The following is a 21,049-nucleotide window of genomic DNA, read 5'->3' on the forward strand; positions in this document are numbered from 1 at the left end:
AAATTACAACCATTGAAATAAAAATTCAGAAAAGTAGAACTAGAAAACTAGAACCCAAAAAATATGAAAAAAGACTAGAATTCTCAATACCCCCTAACACCCACACCCCACATGTATTTATAGGGAGAGGGGAAGGAAGAGAGGGGAGGAAAGAGAGGCCTCCACATTTTTGAGTGGGCCCCACCTCCAAAATTCGTTGGAGGTGGTGTTGCTCACTCAATCTTTGATTTTTATTCCTTCTTCCTTTTACATCAAAACTTGATTCTAAAGAAAAAAGAAGAAAATAGAAAGTAAAATATACAAGTTCCTGGTTTAATACACCCTCTATTTTTTAATTTGACTCTCGAGCATAGATTCCACTCTCATGTGTTTCCTTTTTCTTGTAGTTGTCTTCTCCAAGTAATGTGAATAAGGCTCCCTTAATCTTTGACTCTTCAACTTCCTAAGTATAAGAGAATATTTCCCACAAAATATCCACCACTTGTTAAATCCCCATAGTGCCCTTAGAAATTTGGTGGAGAGAGAGAGTGTGCCATGTGGTCTTCCTTCTTCAAGAATTAAATTAATGCCCATTCTACCCCTTCAAAAATCATGGACCATGGGGTCCTCTTTGAAAAGCATGGAGCATAGTGAGGGAGTCCCAAAAAACATAGAAAGGGGATCTTTTGCATGAGAGAATCTCAACCCTTGATCATGATTGTCTTCTTTGTTGCCAAATAAACCCCTGGGAAATCACAGACTATTCTTTTCTGGCCCAAAAAGAATAATCGCATGTATGGATGTCAAAACTAATGTGTACTTTTAATGCATCACATCTTGCTCAGAATTTAGCCCTCTTCACAGCCATGGAAAGAAACATGGTAACTTTACGTGTAGATTAGGAGATATAACTCCCGATAGCCCATAGCATAAAATGCCCTCAAAGTACATAAAACCTAAAAAACGCAGAAAAATACCCGAGTAACTCTGTTCAATATGGTAAAATGCATGCTTTATACCCTAAGATTTTACACATAAATGTGCTCATCAGATTCCCCCATACTTGGACTTTGCTTGTCCTCAAGCAAACAAAACAAAAACTATCCTAGAATGCAGAAATCCTAACTCACTTTCGTAGGAATTACGGTTGCACTTAGCACGTGCAACAAGCCTTTAAACCCCTAGGTTACCCCTAGTGGACGAGTTTTATCTCGTGGGCATTTGTAGTGAATGTACACCCAAAATTCATGATTCCAAAAAAATGTTGCAAATTCTAATTCTGGCATAAAGTAGGATAGTACAAACAATATCTAAAAATGCTCAACTAAAGATCAAGGAGCCAAAGATTCCCCACACTTGAATTTTATTACCCCACATCAATTCAAGCAACAAGCATGTATCAAGATTAAGGGATCTCCTCATATCTTCTGAACACGACTCACCTTCAGGTAAACTACTCATAGCATTGATGGAACCAAAGACTCAGGCTTTGAGCATTTTTCACCATACTTTTCCTTTCAGGCAATAAGGCAATAACTCTTTCTTCCTCTTCAAATAGTGAACTCAATTTCTACTCCACTATTGTTCCCTAAATGACATGGTGGAGCATACACCAGACACCTAAGTACTTGGTACCTTCGCTTTTTGCATACATCTATAAAGACGTTGATGCTAGAGTTTTTTCTTTCAGAAGTTTCCTTCCAAGTAATTTTGAACAAGTCACCCCACTTCCTGAAGGACCAGTGCCCTATCTAGTTCCAAGGAATTCCACTTTCCTTTCTTTTTACTTTTTTTTTTCACTTTCATGCCTTGCCACAAATTGGTCTCAGCTTCTGTCCAAAAGATCAAAGGGTCCATAAAACACATAGAGGAATCTAGCCATCAAATGAAATGGTGCTCATATTTTCTAACTCAGCCCCCATCACCAGATACATACTAATTACCGTCCTTAAAAATGTATTTTTTTATTATTTTGCATGTTAAGGCACCTAAGTCTCTCTTTCTCTTACTCCGCAATCAAAGAAACATATACACAAAACTACCACCACAATCAAAATTCACAAATTAAGTTCACACCCCCCACACTTAAATCATGCAGTGTTCGCAATGCATGCAGAAAATAAAGTATAAGGACAAGGGAGGGTGGACATACCAGGAGATCAATCATCAAGGTAAAGAAGCTTATGAAGATCCATGACCCCTTCCAAAACTGGAACGGGCATCTCAATGTATGGTTTCAAACGTTGGCCATTCACTTTAACAGTAGCGCTTGTACTTGGATTGACAACGTCAATAGCCCCATGAGGAAAAACAATTTTAACAATATAAGGATCATCCCATCTAGAGTGCAACTTACCTAAAAAAATATGCAAGCGAGAGTTTTACAACAACACTTTCTGACCTACCTCAAAAGTTTTCCTCAAAATTTACTTATCATGGAAGGCCTTGGTTTTTGCCTTGTAAATCCGGACATTCTCATATGCATCATTTCTCAACTCTTCCAACTTAGATGGTTGGAGTTTTCTATGCCCCCGGCCTCAGATAGATCCACACTCAATTTTTGTATGGCCCACCAAGCCTTGTGCTCAATTTCCACTAGTAGGTGGCATAATTTCCCATACATGAGTTGGTAGGGGGATTACCGAGATCGGTCTTATAAACGGTCCTAAATGCCCACAGGGCATCTACCAGACGGGTCGACCAATCCTTACAGTTGGGGCTCACTATTTTCTCTAGAATCTGTTTGATCTGTCTATTTGAGACCTCCTGTCACACCCCAAACCACCCCCTGGGAGGATTAGGTAGGTGACCCGAATTGCACAGTAGTAATCCGTCAAACCCCAAGGATCTAGAAACTGTTAATCCATTCACAAACACACACATCTGTGAAGTCACCTAGAGGGGGGTGAATAGGTGTAGGTTCGAAAATTAAAAGAACTATGCAGAATTAAAAACAACAATAAAGATAGAGAAGAGTAAAGACAAGCAATGCAAAGAGACACAAGCAATTTATAGTGGTTCAACCAAAATGTGCCTACGTCCACTCCTCTCACCTTAGAGAGAATTTCACTATTTAGAATCTTGAGTGAGCAAGTGGACTCGTACAACTACTCTTGATTCCGAGCAAGAGAACTCAACTACTCTTGATTCCGAGCAAGAGAACTCAACTACTCTTGATTCTGAGCAACAGGACTCAACTAATCTTGATTTCGAGCAAGAGGACTCACTACTCTTGATTCCGAGCAAGAGGACTCAACAAAAACTTTAAACAAAGTAAAGTAAAATACTAAGGAGTTTAAGATTACCTCAAACCTTAGTAGAATAGGTGCTATCTTTCAATCTATGCAACTTGAATGCAAATAAGTATGAAGGGAGCAAGAGTGAGATTGAACTTCTTTGATCCTCTTTGATCTTGAGTGTATAATCTCATTAGGGAGTAATTGATCTTTTAGAGCTCTTGATTGTAGATAATTGTTGTGTTTAGAACACTAATCAAGAGGGTATTTATAGGCTAGAAGCCTAGAACCAATAAGGAATCCAATTAACATTCGGATTCTACAGTCTATAAATAATCCGATATGCTGGATGGGAATCCGGTATGCCGGATCACCTACTTTCCTTAAGAAACAAGGGAATAACAGTATTTTAACAGTCAAGCACTGATCCAGTATGCTGAATTATGATCCGATATGCCGGTTCAGGATCCGGTATGCTGGATTATAATCCGGCGTACTCCGGAAGGCTACTGTGAGCATTTTCCTGAGATTGCAACACTGATCCGGTATGCCGTTTCATGATCCGGTATGCTGGATCATAAAATTTTTGCTGACATAATTAAGTCCTTTATTGGACTTATTTGGGTCGATTCCAAAAGGGTTTGGTTTGGGGGGTTCCAAAACTCAATAGTCACATGTCTAAGGGGTCAAATCACCTCCTAAGGACATTCTAAATGAATGCGTGCGTGTGTGCATTACATCAATTGTAACTTTAACAAATGAATTTACTACTTAGTACAATTCTAAGTGTTCAAACTTCTTCAAGTCTTGAACTTTACTTCTGTACATGAGTATCTTCAAAGAGAGTTCCTCTCACTTGTCATGATCTTTGACTTTAAAACTTGTTCTCCATTCTTCATGATTCTTTGATGTCTTGAAAGATTGGACAAGTTCAATTTGCTTTGAGCATCAATCTCTTGAATTGAGTGCTCCCCCTCACTTGATGCTCTGCTCTTATCTATGCATATTTTAAACAAGAGTTAGTACAACTAACTTATTTGTTATCATCAAAATCATAATGGGTGATGTGTGGATTTTACCCCAACAACATCCACAATAATGAAAGATATAGATCACAGAGTGCTGCGGAAACTAATATTTACATTAAACATTAAAAATAAAAAATATACATATACACAACCATCATTGTTCCTGTTTTCTCTGTCTCTCAGATCAACAACAGTCCCAACTCTTTCCAACCAAGCTTTACAAAAGAATATAAATAGGGCAAGGCAACTCGAGCCCCAAAATAAAGCTATACAAAAGGAGGATTCCAAAATTCAACCAAAAAGAATCCCACGGTCAGAAGTAGAGTCAGCTGCCCACCCATCACGGGTCCTCATCAACTATCACAGAAATGACTCGCACCAGAGGTATGACCTTCGTCTGGGTCAACACCAACACAGTCATAATAACCATGGCCCGTCTCCGTGAGATGAGCCTCCCCGCTACTGAAACATCTACCTGCAGGATCATCTAACAAAAGTATATATAAGAGATTGTGAGCTCCACCGAGCCCGTGAATGAAACATAACCATGCATGCACATGCAAGCACAACCATATGAGTCCTATATAAAATGTAGTTCATTTTATTTATTAGCCACCTAACATCACAACTAAGGCAGGTAAAGTGCTTCTACGATCCCCAATACATGTATCCCTGGTGCGGCTTTTAACCCCTTCCCACGATACACTCATTAAGTTGGCGGAGAGGACCGATCAGCTCCCGCATCGGTCACCAAGGTCAGTCCGACCAGCCCTCTAGGATTAATCTATGAGGCACCCATCATCATTTCAATATAACATATTCTTTTTTCTGCCTTTCAGCCACATAATCACCTTTTCGATGTAAAATATTTCTATTTCTTTTTCTCTTTCCTTTTCTTTTTCTCTTTCATATAGGTACTCTCACAGACATACAACACCTTAACCCCTATTGGCAAGGGTGCGTAGCACTGGTGATGATACTCTAGCCCAATGCATTCAATATGGCATAGTATGAGTCAGGTGGTGTCAACCGCATCCAATTCTATAGGCTACCACAGGCCTCATTTCCAAGCCGACTACGACATCTAATCTAATAGTTCACATATGAGCATCATTATTCATTTCCATTATCCATTAGTCAAGCATTCCGTATTTAATAGAATATAAAGCAATTGAAATAAATGAATAGACTAAATAGCATTATTGTAATTGTCATAACTCATTAGTCATGTTACATTTACACACATGGTGTAATTTGACTCACCTTGTTCTAGTCCTGGTGGGTCAGCAGTCAGCTCGGTCCTAGCCGGTATCTGACATTGTACTTCGAGATCGGGGTCAAAACCTAGTTAACTTGATCATTAAAGTTTGTCAAACAAAGTTTAGAATTATATTAGTGTCCTAGAGTTGGTCTAGGTTTAATTGGACTGACTCTGTATATATATAGGTATTACTTAGAATTCTCTGGGTCTTTCACTGGGCCTTCGGGTCCATCTCCCGGTGCATCATCCAGAGATGTAGGATTCATCTATCCTAGTGTTTTCACAGTATGGTCTGCCTATGCATTGCCCTACCAACCTCAAAAACTAGTGCAAGGGTTTACAACCAAAATAAGACTAGGTCTGTGTAAGGTTTGCTGGCTCTGTGGGGGCCACTTGAGCACCCAAGGTATGGATGACAGCAAGGACCAATGGGGAAGGGTGTTTTGGTCATTTACATCCTCCCAATGTTGTCCTAGGCCCATTGATGAAGGTCCAAAAAGCAAAATTTACATCTTAGCCCAAATAGCATCTCTGGGCATTTCACTGGGCGTTTGGGTCAATCGCCCAGAGCTTGTTTAACACAAGGTTCAGCTCAGTTTCTTGGATTTTGCTGCAGGCCTGGCTATGATTTCGATCAAGGAAGCTAGTAGGATGATCATGGACCTAAAATAGGGCTAAATAGATTGGTCCTAATGGATTCAAGGTCAAGTTACCCATTTGGAAGCTGGGGTGAGCTCTAACAGCACAGAGAATGGCTATCAATATAACACATTCTTTTTACTGCCTTTCAGCCATAGAATCACCTTTTCGATGTAAAATATTTCTAATTCTTTTTCTCTTTCCTTTTCTTTTTCTCTTTCATATAGGTACTCTCACAGACATACAACACCTTAACCCCTGTTGGCAAGGGTGCGTAGCATTAGTGATGATACTCTAGCCCAATGCATTCTATACGGCATAGTATGAGTCAGGTGGTGTCAACCGCATCCCATTCTACAGGCTACCACAGGCTTCATTTCTAAGCCGACTACGGCATCTAATCTAGCAGTTCACATATAAGCATCATTATTCATTTCCATTATCCATTAGTCAAGCATTCCGTATTTAACAGAATATAAAGCAATTGAAATAAATGAATAGATTAAATAGCATTATTGTAATTGTCATAACTCATTAGTCATGTTACATTTACACACATGGTGTAATTTCACTCACCTTGTTCTAGTCCTAGTTGCTCAGCAGTCAGCTCAGTCCTAGCCAGTATCTGACACTACACTTCGACCTCGGGGTCAAAACCTAGTTAACCGGATCATTAAAGTGTGGCAAACAAAGTTTAGAAGTATATTAGTGTCCTAGAGTTGGTCTAGGTTTAATTGGACCGACTCTATATATATATAGGTATTACTTAGAATTCTCTGGGTCTTGCACTGGGCCTTCGGGTCTATCTCCCGGTGCATCATCCAGAGATGTAGGATTCATCTATCCTAGTGTTTTCACAGTATGGTCTGCCTATGCATTGCCCTACCAACCTCAAAAACTAGTGCAAGGGTTTACAACCAAAATAAGACTAGGTCTATGTATGGTTTCCTGGCTCTGTGGGGGCCACTTGAGCACCCAAGGTATGAATGATAGCAAGGACCAATGGGGAAGGGTGTTTTGGTCATTTACATCCTCCCAGTGTTGTCCTAGGCCCATTGATGAAGGTCCAAAAAGCAGAATTTACATCTTAGCCCAAATATCATCTCTGGGCATTTCACTGGGCGTTTGGGTCAATCGCCCAGAGCCTGTTTAACACGAGTTTTAGCTCAGTTTCTTGCATTTTACTACAAGCCTGGCTATAATTTCGATCAGGGAAGCTAGTAGGATGATCATGGACCTAAAATAGGGCTAAATAGATTGGTCCTAATGGATTCAAGGTCAAGTTATCCATTTGGAAGCTGGGGTGAGCTCTGACAGCACAGAGAATGGCTATCAAGGCTGAGCTCAGGCTTTGGATCCAGCTTTGGTTGCATGCAAGGCATGAATTACATGTATTTACTCAAGACAAGTCTGGTCTTATGTGAAGACATGAAGAAATCCCTTTGCATGCAGAGATCCATGCCCATACATCATGATCTGGGTACAAGTCTGCAGTGCAGCTTAACTCAGAGACTGACTTTGATCTCTATAGCAGTAGTAGCATTAGATCAGCTCAATAGATGGTTAGATCTTGCATGCAATGCTCATGCATGCAAGATCCAAAGCTCCCGAAGGCATTCAGGTGGTGCTCTGAGCACTACTGGTCAGAGACACATCAGTCTGGTATGAGAACTAGGAACTAACATAAATGGACACCAGTGTTTAGGGACTATAATATACCTCTGATCTTGAATGGAAGCTAAAACAAAGCCCAAATCAGCCTTGACCCCTTCTTCCTTCCTTCCTTCTCTTCCTTTCTCTTGTTCTTCCTTCTCCTTCTCTTTCTTTCTTTCTATTTCAGTAGAGGCAGCAAAACGAATTGGAGGGCAGATCCCTCCTATTTATAGCTTTAAACCTCTTAAGGCCTGTTTAGCCATGGGTCCCTCCTTCCAAGAATGCATTATGGAGTGCATTCTGGGCCATTTCAGCTGCACAGGAGGGGTCCACTTAGTTCCAGAGGTGGGTAATAGTTTCTAAAATTCCCATCTACCTCTAGGGGTGTTCACAGGCTGTATGCATGGTTCCAAGGTGTCTAGAGTCCAAAATACCAGTTTCAGACACTCTGGGGATTTCACTGGGCATTTGGGTCAATCGCCCAGTGCATCATCCAGAGAATGGACTTCTATTGTATTTGCCTTGGGCTTGCACAGGGGTTAGGTCTAACACTTGGGCACTTTACCAATACCCCTTCCAAAACCAAATACACATCTAAATAGGTGTGGCCCCCTTGTATTTAGGTAGGAGAGAGTTACCTGGAGCTGGAACTGTACATCAGGCTGTGGATAGAGCAACTGCATGGGTCTGCAACCCATCTTCTTACAGGTATACTGGATGACATCCTTGGAGGTTCTCCACTGATTTTAACCACAAGGGTGATACTCCACAATGTGTTTGGATGATTGGTCATAGGCTCATGTCCTTCAGGAAAAAATTCCAGTCAATCTGGGGCAGGTTTAACATTCCTCCCCACCTTGCAAAAATTTCATCCTCGAAATTGGCTTACCCAGTGGCTCGAAGAGTTGAGGATACTTTTCTCGCATTTCTTCTTCGCGTTCCCATGAGGCTTCCTCTATTGGGTAGTTTCCCCACCGAACTTTAACGAATGCCACCTTCGATTACGAAGATTATGTTCCTTTCTGTCTAGTATCTCTGTTGGCTGCTCCTTATAGGTCATATCAGCATCCAGTTGCACGGGTTAAGCCAAGAGCACATGTGTCAGGTTGTTGATATACTTCCTTAGCATTAACATATGGAAAACATCATGGATGCCTTGCAAGGACGGCGGTAGTGCCAGTCGATACACTACTGGTCCTACCCTCTTCAGGTTTTCATATGGGCTCAGCGATATACCTTAGGCTCAGCTTACCTTTTTTATTAAAACGTAGTACCCCTTTTTTGGAGAAACTCAGAGAAATACCTTCTCACCGACTCTAAATTCAATTTCCTTCCTTCGATTTTTGGCATAACTCTCCTATTTGGATTGGGCCGCTTTAATCTTTTCTCTGATCACATCCACCTTTTTGTAGGTCTCCTGTATCATTTCAGGCCCAAGATACTTCTATTCTCTAACTTCATCCCAATACAACGGTGTGCGGCACTTCCTGCCATATAAAGCTTCGTATGGTGCCATGCTAATGGTGGAGTGGTAGCTGTTATTTTAAGCAAATTCCACCAAGGGAATGTGGGCATCCTAATTATCTTTCATTTCTAATATATAGGCTCTGAGCATGTCTTCCAGAGTCTGAATGGTTCTTTAGGACTATCTGTCTGTCTGGGGATGGAAAGCTGTGCTGAGATTTAACTGGGATCCCAGTGCCTGTTGTAGACTCTTCCAAAATCATGAAGTGAGTCAAGGGTCCTTTTCAGACACGATGCTGATGGGCACGCCATGCAGGCAGATTACATTTTTAATGTATAGTTGGGCGAGCTTTTCCATCGAGTAAGCTATCTTGATGGGGATAAAGTGAGCTGCCTTCATCAATCTGTCAACAATTCACCCAGATTGCAGTCATCCCTTTTCTGGTATTGGGTAAGTTAGTCATGAAGTCCATGGTAATTCTTTCCCATTTCCATTCGGGAATAGGGAGTGGTTGCAACAATCCATATGATTTATGTCTCTCCGCCTTTATTTGTTGACAGGTGAGGCATTCGGACACGTATAGTGCTATGGTCTGCTTCATCCCAATCCACCAATAGTACTTCTTCATATCCTTATACATTTCCATGCTCCTAGGATGGATTGAGTAAGGTGAACTGTGTGCCTCTCTAAGAATTTGGTCTTGCACATTATAATCACCAGGCACGCACAATCTGTCTCTAAATTTCAATGCCCCATCATGGGCCAATGAGAAGTCTGGGTCCCCGTGGACTTCTTATTTTATTTCCCAATTTATCTTGGTTAGATCGGGGTCTCTAGGCTGCTTCTCAATTATCTCTTCCTTGATCGACGGCTGTATGTCCATAACTGCTAGTTGTATAGCCGTTCCTTTAGTGGGTATGCATTGTATGCATTCCCTGGCCATGTGTCCTGCTTTGTGGCATACATAACATTTGTTGGACAGTGCAGCTGGGGAAGAGGCCTGACTTGCTTGGCTCATTACAGGTCAAGATGGCAGGGCAGCAGTTGTCCCTTGGCTTGTGGTGGGTTGAGCAGGTCGGCTGTAGGTGGGGCAGAAAGGGGTTTGGCCCACGTCTTACCGTTGGTATTGTGTCGGGTTGGGGCTCGAGCTAGCTCCTCGAAAAGACTTGTTTGGCCAGCCAAAATTCTGATAGTTACTTGGCCTTTTGCCCGAACCAGGTGACCGTATAGCCTTCTCTTTCAATCTGTCCTCTGTAGTCTTTGCTTTGTCGACCATTTGAGCGTAATCCTGAATGTCTAGGACCGACAGAATAGATCCAATCTCCGGTTTGAGTCCTTTTTCAAACTTCGTTGTTTTGCTGGCTTCCCCCTTCATATGCTCCTGGGCAAAGTGAAATAAATCTTCAAACTGTTGCTAGTAATCCAGCACGGTCTTTGATCCTTGCACAAGAGCAAAGAACTCAGCTTCCTTTTTGTCTCTAAAACTCTCAGGGAAATAATTCTTAAAGAATACCTCTTTAAACTTCTCCTAGGTGGGATTGGGATGAACCACTTCTAAGTTAGGCTTCGTTACCTTCCACCATGCTTCTGCCTCATTTTGTAGCTGGTACCTAGTGCATATTAGTTTCTACGCATCCGTACATTTGAGTACGTCGAATGCTTTCTCTAGGGCGCTAATCCACCTTTTCGGTTGCATTGCCTCAGAATTTAGTTTAGAGAATGTAGGCGGCTGGAGCTTCTTGAATCTCTCCATCACTTTAGCTGTTGAGCCTTCCGTCGCGTGTTGAAGCACAGGTGGTGGAAATTGTATGGGTCGGTTGGATGGTGGTGGTGGCACTGCTCGCTATTGCATCATAGCCGTGAGCTGTGTAGACATTTGGCCTAACAACTCCTGTTGTTGCTGCATGGTTCGCATCATGGTGGTCATGATGGTGTTCACCTCTGCAGCTGCCATACCTGGCTAAGGTGCAGCTACAACAGTTGGGGCAGCCATTGGTACTGGATTTGGGACAACTCGTGGTACCCTCAGCGAAGTAACTGATACTTTAAAGTTCTAAGCTTTGGCTCCGTCCGGTAGCTTAACTTTTGGAACAAATCGAGGGCGTCTGCCACAACGACCACCTTGGTTGGATCTGGTATTGACCATGATTGATTTCTGAAAGGAGCTTTGTGTTTAATATTCCCACATCCTTAATGAGGGAAGAAAAAAAATTTACAGTTCTAACTAACACATGTAGATTATCGTTTTACAGCTCTGGTGTAACAATACTAGCATTTCAGCAAGGAGTAATAACTACCAAGGATGTTCCCAATTAGGTTGTCGTTGCTAATAGTTTCATGTATGAAATGAGTTTTATGTCATGGTATTTTATGCAAGTTGATATAACAAAGGTTCATATTAGTAAGCAACTGTTTGGTCTATACCTGCACCTAGCATGCGAGTCGCTCCAATCTCTTTCCAGTCATAAAAGCTTGAATGTTTAGGTATCCTAGATCACTCCTAACCTCGTCTGCTAAGGCAAGATAAATGGCACGATCCTCTGCGCTACTAGTATTCCCAAGTGCCAGGAAGACAATAATTGCTTCTCTACCGAAGACTGAATCCCTTGAATCCAAGCTAATCTCTTTCTTAGCTGCCTAATATAGAGCATGTTGCTGGGGTCTCCAAGCCAAAACAACACAGTCAGAACCTGTCATGGAGAAGTTTTGGCCATTAGGTTCCTATGGTTACCTTAACTCAATAAATATACTTAACACTACAAGAACTAAATCAACATAATTAGGAATCTTAATTGGAATAGCTCGAGGTTGTACACAAAACAACAATGTTCTATCGAATCTAGCACACCACTCAGGTACAGACATGTGCAGTGAACAAACTATCTATTTCTCCCTATGATCCACTATGTTTTAGCCACTATCCAGCTAGACTATTGGCATGGTATGACCTATATGTAGGGGAGGTGTCATTGGTAGAGCCTAAATTCTTGTAATAACACAGCTACTCACTACCATGCATTCCTATATACCTATGTTTGAGTTTCCACATGCATCACCCACACAGAAGTTCATACATCTAGTGTTATATACATTATTTATGTATAAATACTTATACCCATAATAGTTTGCCGAAGGAAATTTTTTTTTTTTCATTTATGCATTGCATTTGCATATTTATCCCATATATTGCTTGTCATTGTCTATTTATTTATTTATTATTACATTATATATATATATATATATATATATATATATATATATATTTAAATATATTATATATTTTATTTTGAGTTAATCCACATTAACAAACTAAGTGCTTTGAGGGACCCAATATGCCTTTTTAATGCAAGATATCATAAGCCAATTCAAGAAAATATCAAATTCTGCTGTTTTTTTCCATTCTCTGGGCGTTTCACTGGGCGTCTGGCTCAGTCGCCCAGAGCATTGCCCAGAGAATCAGGACACAGTTTTTATTCATTCCGAGAGCTCATTTCTTCGCTTCTCCTTTCATTTTGAGAGCTCTAAACCCCCAAGGCTATTGATCGTGTCGTTAACCGGTCAAAAATAAGACCCTAAATTAATCTAGCAAGTAGCAAGTAAGGGGTCGATCTACAGGGAACTGGAAGGCTAAATTACTAAAATGGTGAAAATTAAATTGCAATAAATCTGATTTTAAAATTACAAACAAAAGAAACGAATCTAAGCTAACAACGATATGCAAATACGGGAGAAGACTATCCTTAGGGTTCAAATCCCCAATGGGTTGCTATTCAATTTGGTTGCATGCTTCGATTTATTATAACCACAGGCCTAATAATACCACAGAATGTAGGGTTCCTCCTAGGTATGGACTATCTTGACGAGTAGTATCGTCCTTCGCTTATAGGGCTTGGCACGCTTAGTTCGTTTAGCTATAATCCATCATCGGTACAACCACATAGGAACAAATTACCATTGCTTGAATGAAAAATAATGAATCATAGAAACAGAATTTTTCAACTAAATACATCTATTAAAATCATCCAAACAGGGATGGGGTCTCAACATCAAGCAATCAAGAATGCAAACCAGAATTTTCAATGGCAAACACCATTAGTTCATCTACACCTAAAGACAGAGGGAACTTAGCCAATCATGGTGCTAAGAGGCAAATGGCAGCAATGGTGATGATGATCTATGGCGATGAAGCTGCTAGAACGGTGATCCTCCTCCCCTTGCCGAACCCAAGATCCAAAAACAAAAAAGAACAAAAGAAGAAAGAGGAAAAATCAAGAGAAGAGGGCACAGTTTTATGGATGCTTTTGCTGCCTTCGAATGGAATGAATCTATCCGTGGGTTTTATAGTTGGTGTTTTAAGAAGAAATTTAATAATATAAAAAAGAAAAAGAAAACATGAGAGATAGAGAGAATGTAGAGATAGGGTAGAGGTAGAAATAGAGAGTCCGTGGGTGGATAGGATCCCAATCTCAATTCTGTCCCCTAATTTCGTAAGTCCCCTCCTCCACGTGAATAGGTTAGATCACTTTTAAAAATTAAAACAAGGATAAAGATGAAAGGGAGTCAGATTGGAATAGGAGAGAAAAAGAGAGAAAAAGAGAGAGAAAGAGGTAACATGTGTGAGGGAGATGGAAGAGAGAAGTTAGGAACTTGAGGAGAGGAGAAAGAAATCACTCTTTAGCATGGGCAGCATATGGGAGTTAGAGGAGAGATAGGAATAAAATAAATAAAGATATGGGAGAGGTTAGAAAAAGATGTGGGAAGGTGAGGTGGCATGAGAGAAAAGAAAGGAATGAGAGAGAGTGTGGCCGATTAGGATATGGAGAGAAGAGAGAGGGCAGCAAGGCTGGCATGTGGAGAAGAGCTCTATTTCTTAGTAGCTTGCTAGAAAAGAGGAAAGAAGATAAAATAAAATAACAAGAAAAAAAACCAACCAATCCCCAACAAACTAGAGTCCTAACTAAGGAATTAGGAGGATAAAATAGGTTTAGGAAAGTGGAGATCGTAGAAGAGTTTGAATAAAATAATAATAAAAAAAAAGAAAAGTGAATGGGCGAAAGAAGAAAAAAAAACAAATAAATAAAATATATAAAATATATGGAAGAGAGAAAATAGGAGAAGAAATAAAATAGAAGAGAGAGAAAATAGGGGAGGAAATTCGTCCAACAATGAAGTAGGGGCCCACTAGTATTATGCCAGTCAATCTTCCCTGGTTCTGGGCTCGGGTTTGCATTTCAACTCATTTTAGGGCTCATTATTCTTTTCTGGCTGAAAAAGAATAATCGCATGAATGGACTCCAAAACCGATGTGTACTTTTAATGCAACGTGTCCATCTTGCTCAGAATTCAGCCCTCTTTGTAACCATGAAAAGAAATTGGACCACTTTACGTGTAAATTAGAAGATATGATGCCTAATAGTCCAAAATCGTATAAAATACCCCTGTACCCTGAAAAAGACAGAAAATACCCAAGGTAGCGCCAGTCTAAGCAGATAAAAGTGCAGAATTAAATGGAATAATTTCACACATAAATGTGCTCATCAAATACCGCCACACTTAGATTTTGCTAGTCCTCGAGCAAAAAAAAAATAAAGAAAACAAAAAAAATCTAACTCACTTTCGTAGGAATCACGGTTGCACTTAGCATGTGCAACAAGCCTTTAAACCCCTAGGTTACCCCTAGTGGACGAGTTTTGTCTCGTGAGTGTTTGTAGGGAATATACACACAAAATTCATGATTGCAAGTTTAAATTTTGAAAATGGGTAAGAAGCACACACCAAACCCGAAACTAAGATGCCCTACTTAAGATCAAGAAGACAAAGGTACCCCCACACTTGAGCTCTTATTACCCAGTATTGATTCTAGCAATAGGTACACATCCTAATTAGGGAATCTCCCTATATCTTCCAAACACCACCTTACTTAAGTTGAGACCACTCATGACGTCGAGGGCACTATGGACTTTAGGCTTCAGAGCATTTTCGACCATACAATTATACCAAGGCAATGACATTTCTTCTTTTTTTTTTTTTGAAAATTATGTGATTCTCAGATCCATGCAATGTTCTGGCCTTTTAAGCTTTCTAGAAGGCTCATGTAATGAGCTTTAAGCCAACCACTCCCAAGCTAGATGGCTTTAGGGGATTGAGTGTGAAACACTCCTTGGGCTTACTCACTCGAACCAAAAAGGCTACAAGCCTGAACTGGATTCAAGAATACTAGTAATAATAACCTAACTGGTCACTCCAACCGTTTGACACGAGACTCTAGGCTTGTGGCTTAGATGCCCCGGTTACTAAGTTGAAGCAATAGAACTAAACTCTCATAATTTTTTTTTTTATGTCACGCCAAAACTAAACTTGGTCTCAGCTCCTAACCAAAAGCTCAAAGAAACACAAGATAGCCAAGTGGTCTGTCCCTTCGACAAGATGGGGCTCTTATTGTCTGAGTCAAAACCCATCTTAGGATACATACTAGCTACTGTCCTCTCAACAGGATTTTCATTACTTCAGAGTAGGGTTCCTAAGTCTCTTTCTCCCGTATTTCGCATCAAAGTAATAGAGAGACATGTAAAACTTATCAAAAGCCAAAAAAATAAAAATTTGTCAATCGATCTCACACCCCCCACACTTAAAGTATGCAGTGTCCTTAATGCATGTAGAAGAATAAAAATAGGGATAAGGGAAGGAGTGTACCAGAAATCAGCAATATACGATAGAACAGTGCATCCAGCAATCAATCGCAGCTACCTAAAAAAAATAAACACAAAAACAAAAGTACTAAAGAAATAAATAGTGGGTTGCCTCCCAAGAGCGCTAAGCTTAACGTCTTCAGCTAGACAACAGTAAAGCTCAGGATAGTCCATCAGAAGCATGATCATAATCCACATCCACTAGGTCTAAAGACTCAATCAATTGGCCATCAGCAAGGCCATCAACATAGGGTTTTAGTCTTTGACAGTTAACCTTAAAAGTGTTCCCGTTCTATGGATTTCTTATCTCAATAGCACCATGAGGTGCAACGGATACAACCACAAAAGGCCCATCCCACCGAGATCTCAATTTTCCTGGGAATAAATGCAATTTAGAATTAAAGAGCCAAACACGCTGATTAGGCTCAAAGGACTTCCGAACTATGTGTTTATCATGAAACGCCTTAGTTCGGTCTTTATAGATGCGTGAGCTCTCATAGGCATCATTGCGCAACTCCTCTAATTCGGATAACTTGAGACGGCGAGTGGAACCAACCTGAGTCATATCAAAATTAAATGTCTTTATGGCCCAATATGCTCGGTGTTCCAACTCAACCAGAAGATGACAGGCTTTATCGAAAGCTAATCGGTATGGAGACATACCTATAGGAGTTTTATATGCAGTTCGATACGCCACAAAGCATCAGTCAGCCGAGTAGACCAGTCCTTACGGTCCGGTATAACTGTCTTCTCCAATATCCGTTTTATCTCTCGGTTTGATACCTCCACCTGACCAGATGTCTGGGGATTATAAGGGGTGGCCACTTTGTGGGTAATAGAGTACTTCTTCAGTAAAGCCTCTAACCTCCAATGTCTAAAATGATAGCCACCATCACTAATGATGGCCCTGGGAAATCCAAAACGGCTAAAGATGTACTCCTGAATAAAAGACATAACCACCTTGTGATCATTGGTCTTTATAGCCTTGGCTTCTACCCATTTCGAAACATAATCAACTGCCACAAGAAAATACTCATTACCGAATGAGGCAGGAAATGGGCCCATAAAATCTATACCCCAAACATAAAAAATCTCAACTACTAGGATAGGGCTCAGGGGCATCTCATCACGTCGAGATCGATTACCAACTTGGTGGCATCTCGTGCACGCCTTCCAGAATGTGTGTGCATCCCAAAATAACATGAGCCAATAGAAACCAGACTGCAGTACCTTGGCAGCAGTTTTCTTGCCACTATAGTGTCCCCCATAGGCGAGAGTATGGTAAAATGATAATATGCTCTAAAACTCACTCTCAGGGACACAACGACGAACGACCTGGTCCGAATAGTATCGGAACAATTTTGGATCCTCCCAGTAGTAGTATCACACAGTAAAGAGGAACTTATCTTGAGCTACTTTATCCCAATCAGGAGGTATTTGTCCAACAATGAGATAGTTCACTATAATTGCGTACCATGGAGTCAGTTTCGACAAAATGGAAAATAACTCCTCATCGGGGAAAGTTTCCCGAACCAACTTCGGTGTGGGAGGGGAATCTAGAAGAATCCGGGATAAATGGTCTGCTACAATGTTTTTTGACCCCTTTTTATCCCTGATCCCCAGGTCAAACTCTTGCAGGAGGAGAATCCAACGGACGAGCCTCGCTCTAGCATCACACTTGGATAGGAGATGCCGAAGAGCTGAGTAGTTCGAATAGGCAATTACCTTTGAGCCCAAAAGATATGATCTAAACTTATCAAGGACAAAAACTGCTAGTAACTCCTTCTCAGTAGTGGTGTAATTCATCTGAGCATCAGAGAGGGTTTTACTAGCATAGTAAATCACAACAGGCTTCCCATCAACCCTTTGGACTAAAACAGCACCAACAGCATAGTTGGACGCGCCACACATGATCTTAAAGGGGAGAGACCAATCAGGTGACCTCATAATAGGTGCTTTAGCCAATGAATCATGAAGGGTGTGGAAAGCATAAAGGCATTTATCATCAAAGATAAAAGGAGCATCCTTTGCAAGCAGACTGCACAAGGGTCAAGAAATCAAGCTAAAGTCTTTGATGAAACGCCTATAGAAGCCGGCATGGCCCAAGAAAGAACGGACCTGCCGAACAAAAGTGGGAGGGGGTAACTTAGTAATCAAATCAACCTTGGCCGGGTCAACCTCAATGCCTCGTGCAGAAACAATGTGGCCAAGGATAATACCCTTTTGAACCATGAAATGGCTCTTCTCCCAACTAAGAATGAGGTTTGTCTCCACACACAGTTTAAGAACCTGATATAATCGGTGGAGACACTCATCGAAAGATGACCCAAAAATAGAGAAATCATCCATGAAAATCTCTAAAGATTGGCCAATCATGTCAGAAAAGATGGCCATCATGCACCTTTGAAAGGTGGCCGGAGCATTGGACAATCCAAAGGGCATGCGTCTGAAAGCAAATGCACTAAAGGGGCAAGTGAAGTTTGTTTTCTCTTGATCATTGGGACATATAGGAACTTGATTGTATCCCGAATAACCGTCATGAAACAGAAGTAGCTCTGCCTAGCCAATTTCTCTAAAATCTGATCAATGAAGGGTAGAGGAAAATGGTCTTTGCGGGTGACCTTGTTCAACTTCCGATAATCGATACAAATAAGCCAACCCGTAGTGGTATGAGTTGGGACAAGGTCACCTTGGTCGTTGGAAACAACTGTGATGCCAGACTTCTTAGGGACAACCTGAGTGGGGCTGACCCATTGACTATCTGAGATGGGGTATATGATGTCAGCATCAAACCACTTTACTACTTCGCTCTTCACTACTTCCCTCATATTTGGGTTCAGACAATGCTGTGGGTCCCTAAAGGGTTTTGCTCCCTCCTCACTATAGATCCAGTGCATACTGACTGAAGGGTCAATATCCTTAAGATCAGCTAAGGACCAACCAATGGCGGCCTTGTACTCAAAAAGAACTTCCAAAAGTTGAGCTTCTTACCTAGATGAAAGATCGGATGAGATAATAATAGGCAAGGTCTCTCCTTCCCCTAAAAATGCATACTTAAGAGTGGAAGGGAGAGGTTTAAGCTCCAACTTTGGAGGGGATATTAGAGAAGAAGGTTGGGGAGATGTAGCCAAAGGGGGAAGAGGCTCAAACCTAACTGTCCAAGGTGACCGTTTTGAAGAGAGTGAGGAATCTAGCAAAGTATGCACCTCTTCAGTATATGCCTTAGACTCCTCTCCAAACATTACATAGTGCTGCAAAGGGTCATCAGTAAGCATGTGCGAAGTGTGATCAGCCACAACTTCATCTAATAAATCCAATGCAAAACACTCTTCCTCTAGAATGGAACCTAAGGATGCTTGAAGATGTTGAGCTTAAGCTTCTTATTCCCAAGAGAGATGTCCATGGCACCTGATCTATAATTTATGCAAGCATTTGCAGTAGCTAGGAAGGGGCACCTAAAATGATAGGGGAAGCTTGGCTGTGGTGGCTGTATCCATATCCAGGACAAGGAAGTCCACAAGAAAGTACAATTCTTCCACCTTCACTAAAACATCCTCTAACAAACCATGAGGTGTCTTGACTGAACGATCAGCCAACTGAAGGATGACTTCAGTGGGTTTCAAATCTCCTAAACCAAATTTATCATAGACTGAACTAGGCAAAATATTCACTCTAGCCCCTAAATCAAGTAGTGCCCTACTTATGGAGAGATCTCCAATGATGTAGGAAATAAGAGGCGCACCTGGATCCTTAAGCTTAGGAGGCAGGTGGCTGGAAATTACAGAGCTAACCTGTTCAGTCAAATCAATAGTCTTAGGGATTTGAGTTCTCAACTTACGCTTTTGGGTGCAGAGGTCTTTTAAAAATTTAGCGTAAGCAGGAACTTGCTTGATAGCATCCAAAAGGGGGAGATTGATGCGAACTTGTTGGAACAAGTCTATCATCTCTTGCATCTTTGCACCCTTTTTATCAAATAGTTTGGGGCTTTTGTCTGAAGGGCTTGGGGAAAAGGAACCTTTGGAATGTAAGAGTTAGGTGATGGTCCCTCCACAATGGGGATGTGCAGCCCCTTCCTTGGGAACTGATGAGTGCTTTCCATAGGTGGTGTTTCAGTTATGGACTCATGTGTTTCTACACCACCACCAGAATTCTCTAGGGTTGACTCAGCCTCTCCTTGGCTTTGAGACTTAGTAGGCAACATCTCATAAGTGGCTAAGAGTGTATAAGGTTTTTCCACCCTTTTTCCACTCCTTAGGACTGTGACCGATTGGACTTGTTCTTTCCCTAGACCCATTTGATTGTTTGGGTTACCTATTGGCTAACTTGGCAATTGGCCAGCCTCCCTCCTACTTATAGCATCAGCTAGTTGACCCAATTGGTTCTCTAGCTTATTAATGGACTGAGTATGTGAGTGTAGCAGCTGTGTGTTCTGCTCGAGTCCACTTAATGCTTTTAGCACCTTTTCCTCAAAGGATTGATTCTGGTGGGGTTGAGGATATGGTGGCTATCCACCCATATAGGCATTGGTTTGAACATTAAATGATGGCCTATATGGTGGGTTTGGAGGGTTATTAGGTACTGAGTTTCTCCATAAAAAGTTTGGGTGGTTCAACCATCCCGGGTTATAGGTATTGGAAAAAGGATCATTACCCGGTTTACGGAAACCTTGACCCACTTGTACCTGTTCCTGAACAAATTCATGGTATTGTGCAGCCGAAGGACAGTCCATCACATAATGACTAGGGCTAGCACATAAGGCACAGGCTTCAGTTTGATTGGGTAGAGGAAAACTCATTGGGAAAGGGGACATAGAATGTTGTCCTACAGACATCAGATAGTCCAATTTCTTGGACAGCATGTCAACCTTAGCAGTCATCTCTACAGTTGGATTGATCTCATAAAGACCACCCTTCTTTGGTTGCCCTATGTGTGGAATCTCAATCCAAGAGGCCAAAGCTTGATGTTGGAAATTCTCACTAAGGGTTTCAAAAAGATCCCATGCTTCTGTCTCATTCTTGTGCATAAATGTTCCACCACAAGAGGAGTCTATATAGCTCATAGAGGCCATCATAAAGCACTGGACTAACTGCCATTTCGGG

General features: G+C 41.2%; 1 protein-coding gene across 1 annotated transcript; it reads right to left on the minus strand.

Moving 5' to 3' along the window:
• Positions 1–2,138: 2,138 nt before the first annotated feature.
• LOC122665396 lies at positions 2,139–17,015 on the minus strand. The gene is made up of 5 exons (XM_043861545.1): positions 16,734–17,015; positions 16,363–16,506; positions 11,767–11,898; positions 10,459–10,642; positions 2,139–2,335 (listed from the first exon to the last, which is right to left on the minus strand). The coding sequence occupies exons 1-5, from the start codon at positions 17,013–17,015 to the stop codon at positions 2,139–2,141; spliced, it is 939 nt and encodes a 312-aa protein (XP_043717480.1).
• Positions 17,016–21,049: the final 4,034 nt, after the last annotated feature.

Source organism: Telopea speciosissima, chromosome 6, assembly GCF_018873765.1.
Source record: "Telopea speciosissima isolate NSW1024214 ecotype Mountain lineage chromosome 6, Tspe_v1, whole genome shotgun sequence".
Classification (NCBI taxonomy): Eukaryota; Viridiplantae; Streptophyta; class Magnoliopsida; order Proteales; family Proteaceae; genus Telopea; species Telopea speciosissima.

Coding starts and splice junctions, on each gene's coding strand:
- LOC122665396 (XM_043861545.1), bottom strand. CDS start 17,015: ATGGGCCCATTTCCTGCCTCATTCGGTAATGAGTATTTTCTTGTGGCA. Junction 10,643..11,766: donor ATCTTGCCTTAGCAGACGAG/GTTAGGAGTGAT, acceptor CACTTTGCCCAG/GAGCATATGAAGGGGGAAGC. Junction 2,336..10,458: donor TGGTTCGGGCAAAAGGCCAA/GTAACTATCAGA, acceptor ATATTTTTTTAG/GTAAGTTGCACTCTAGATGG.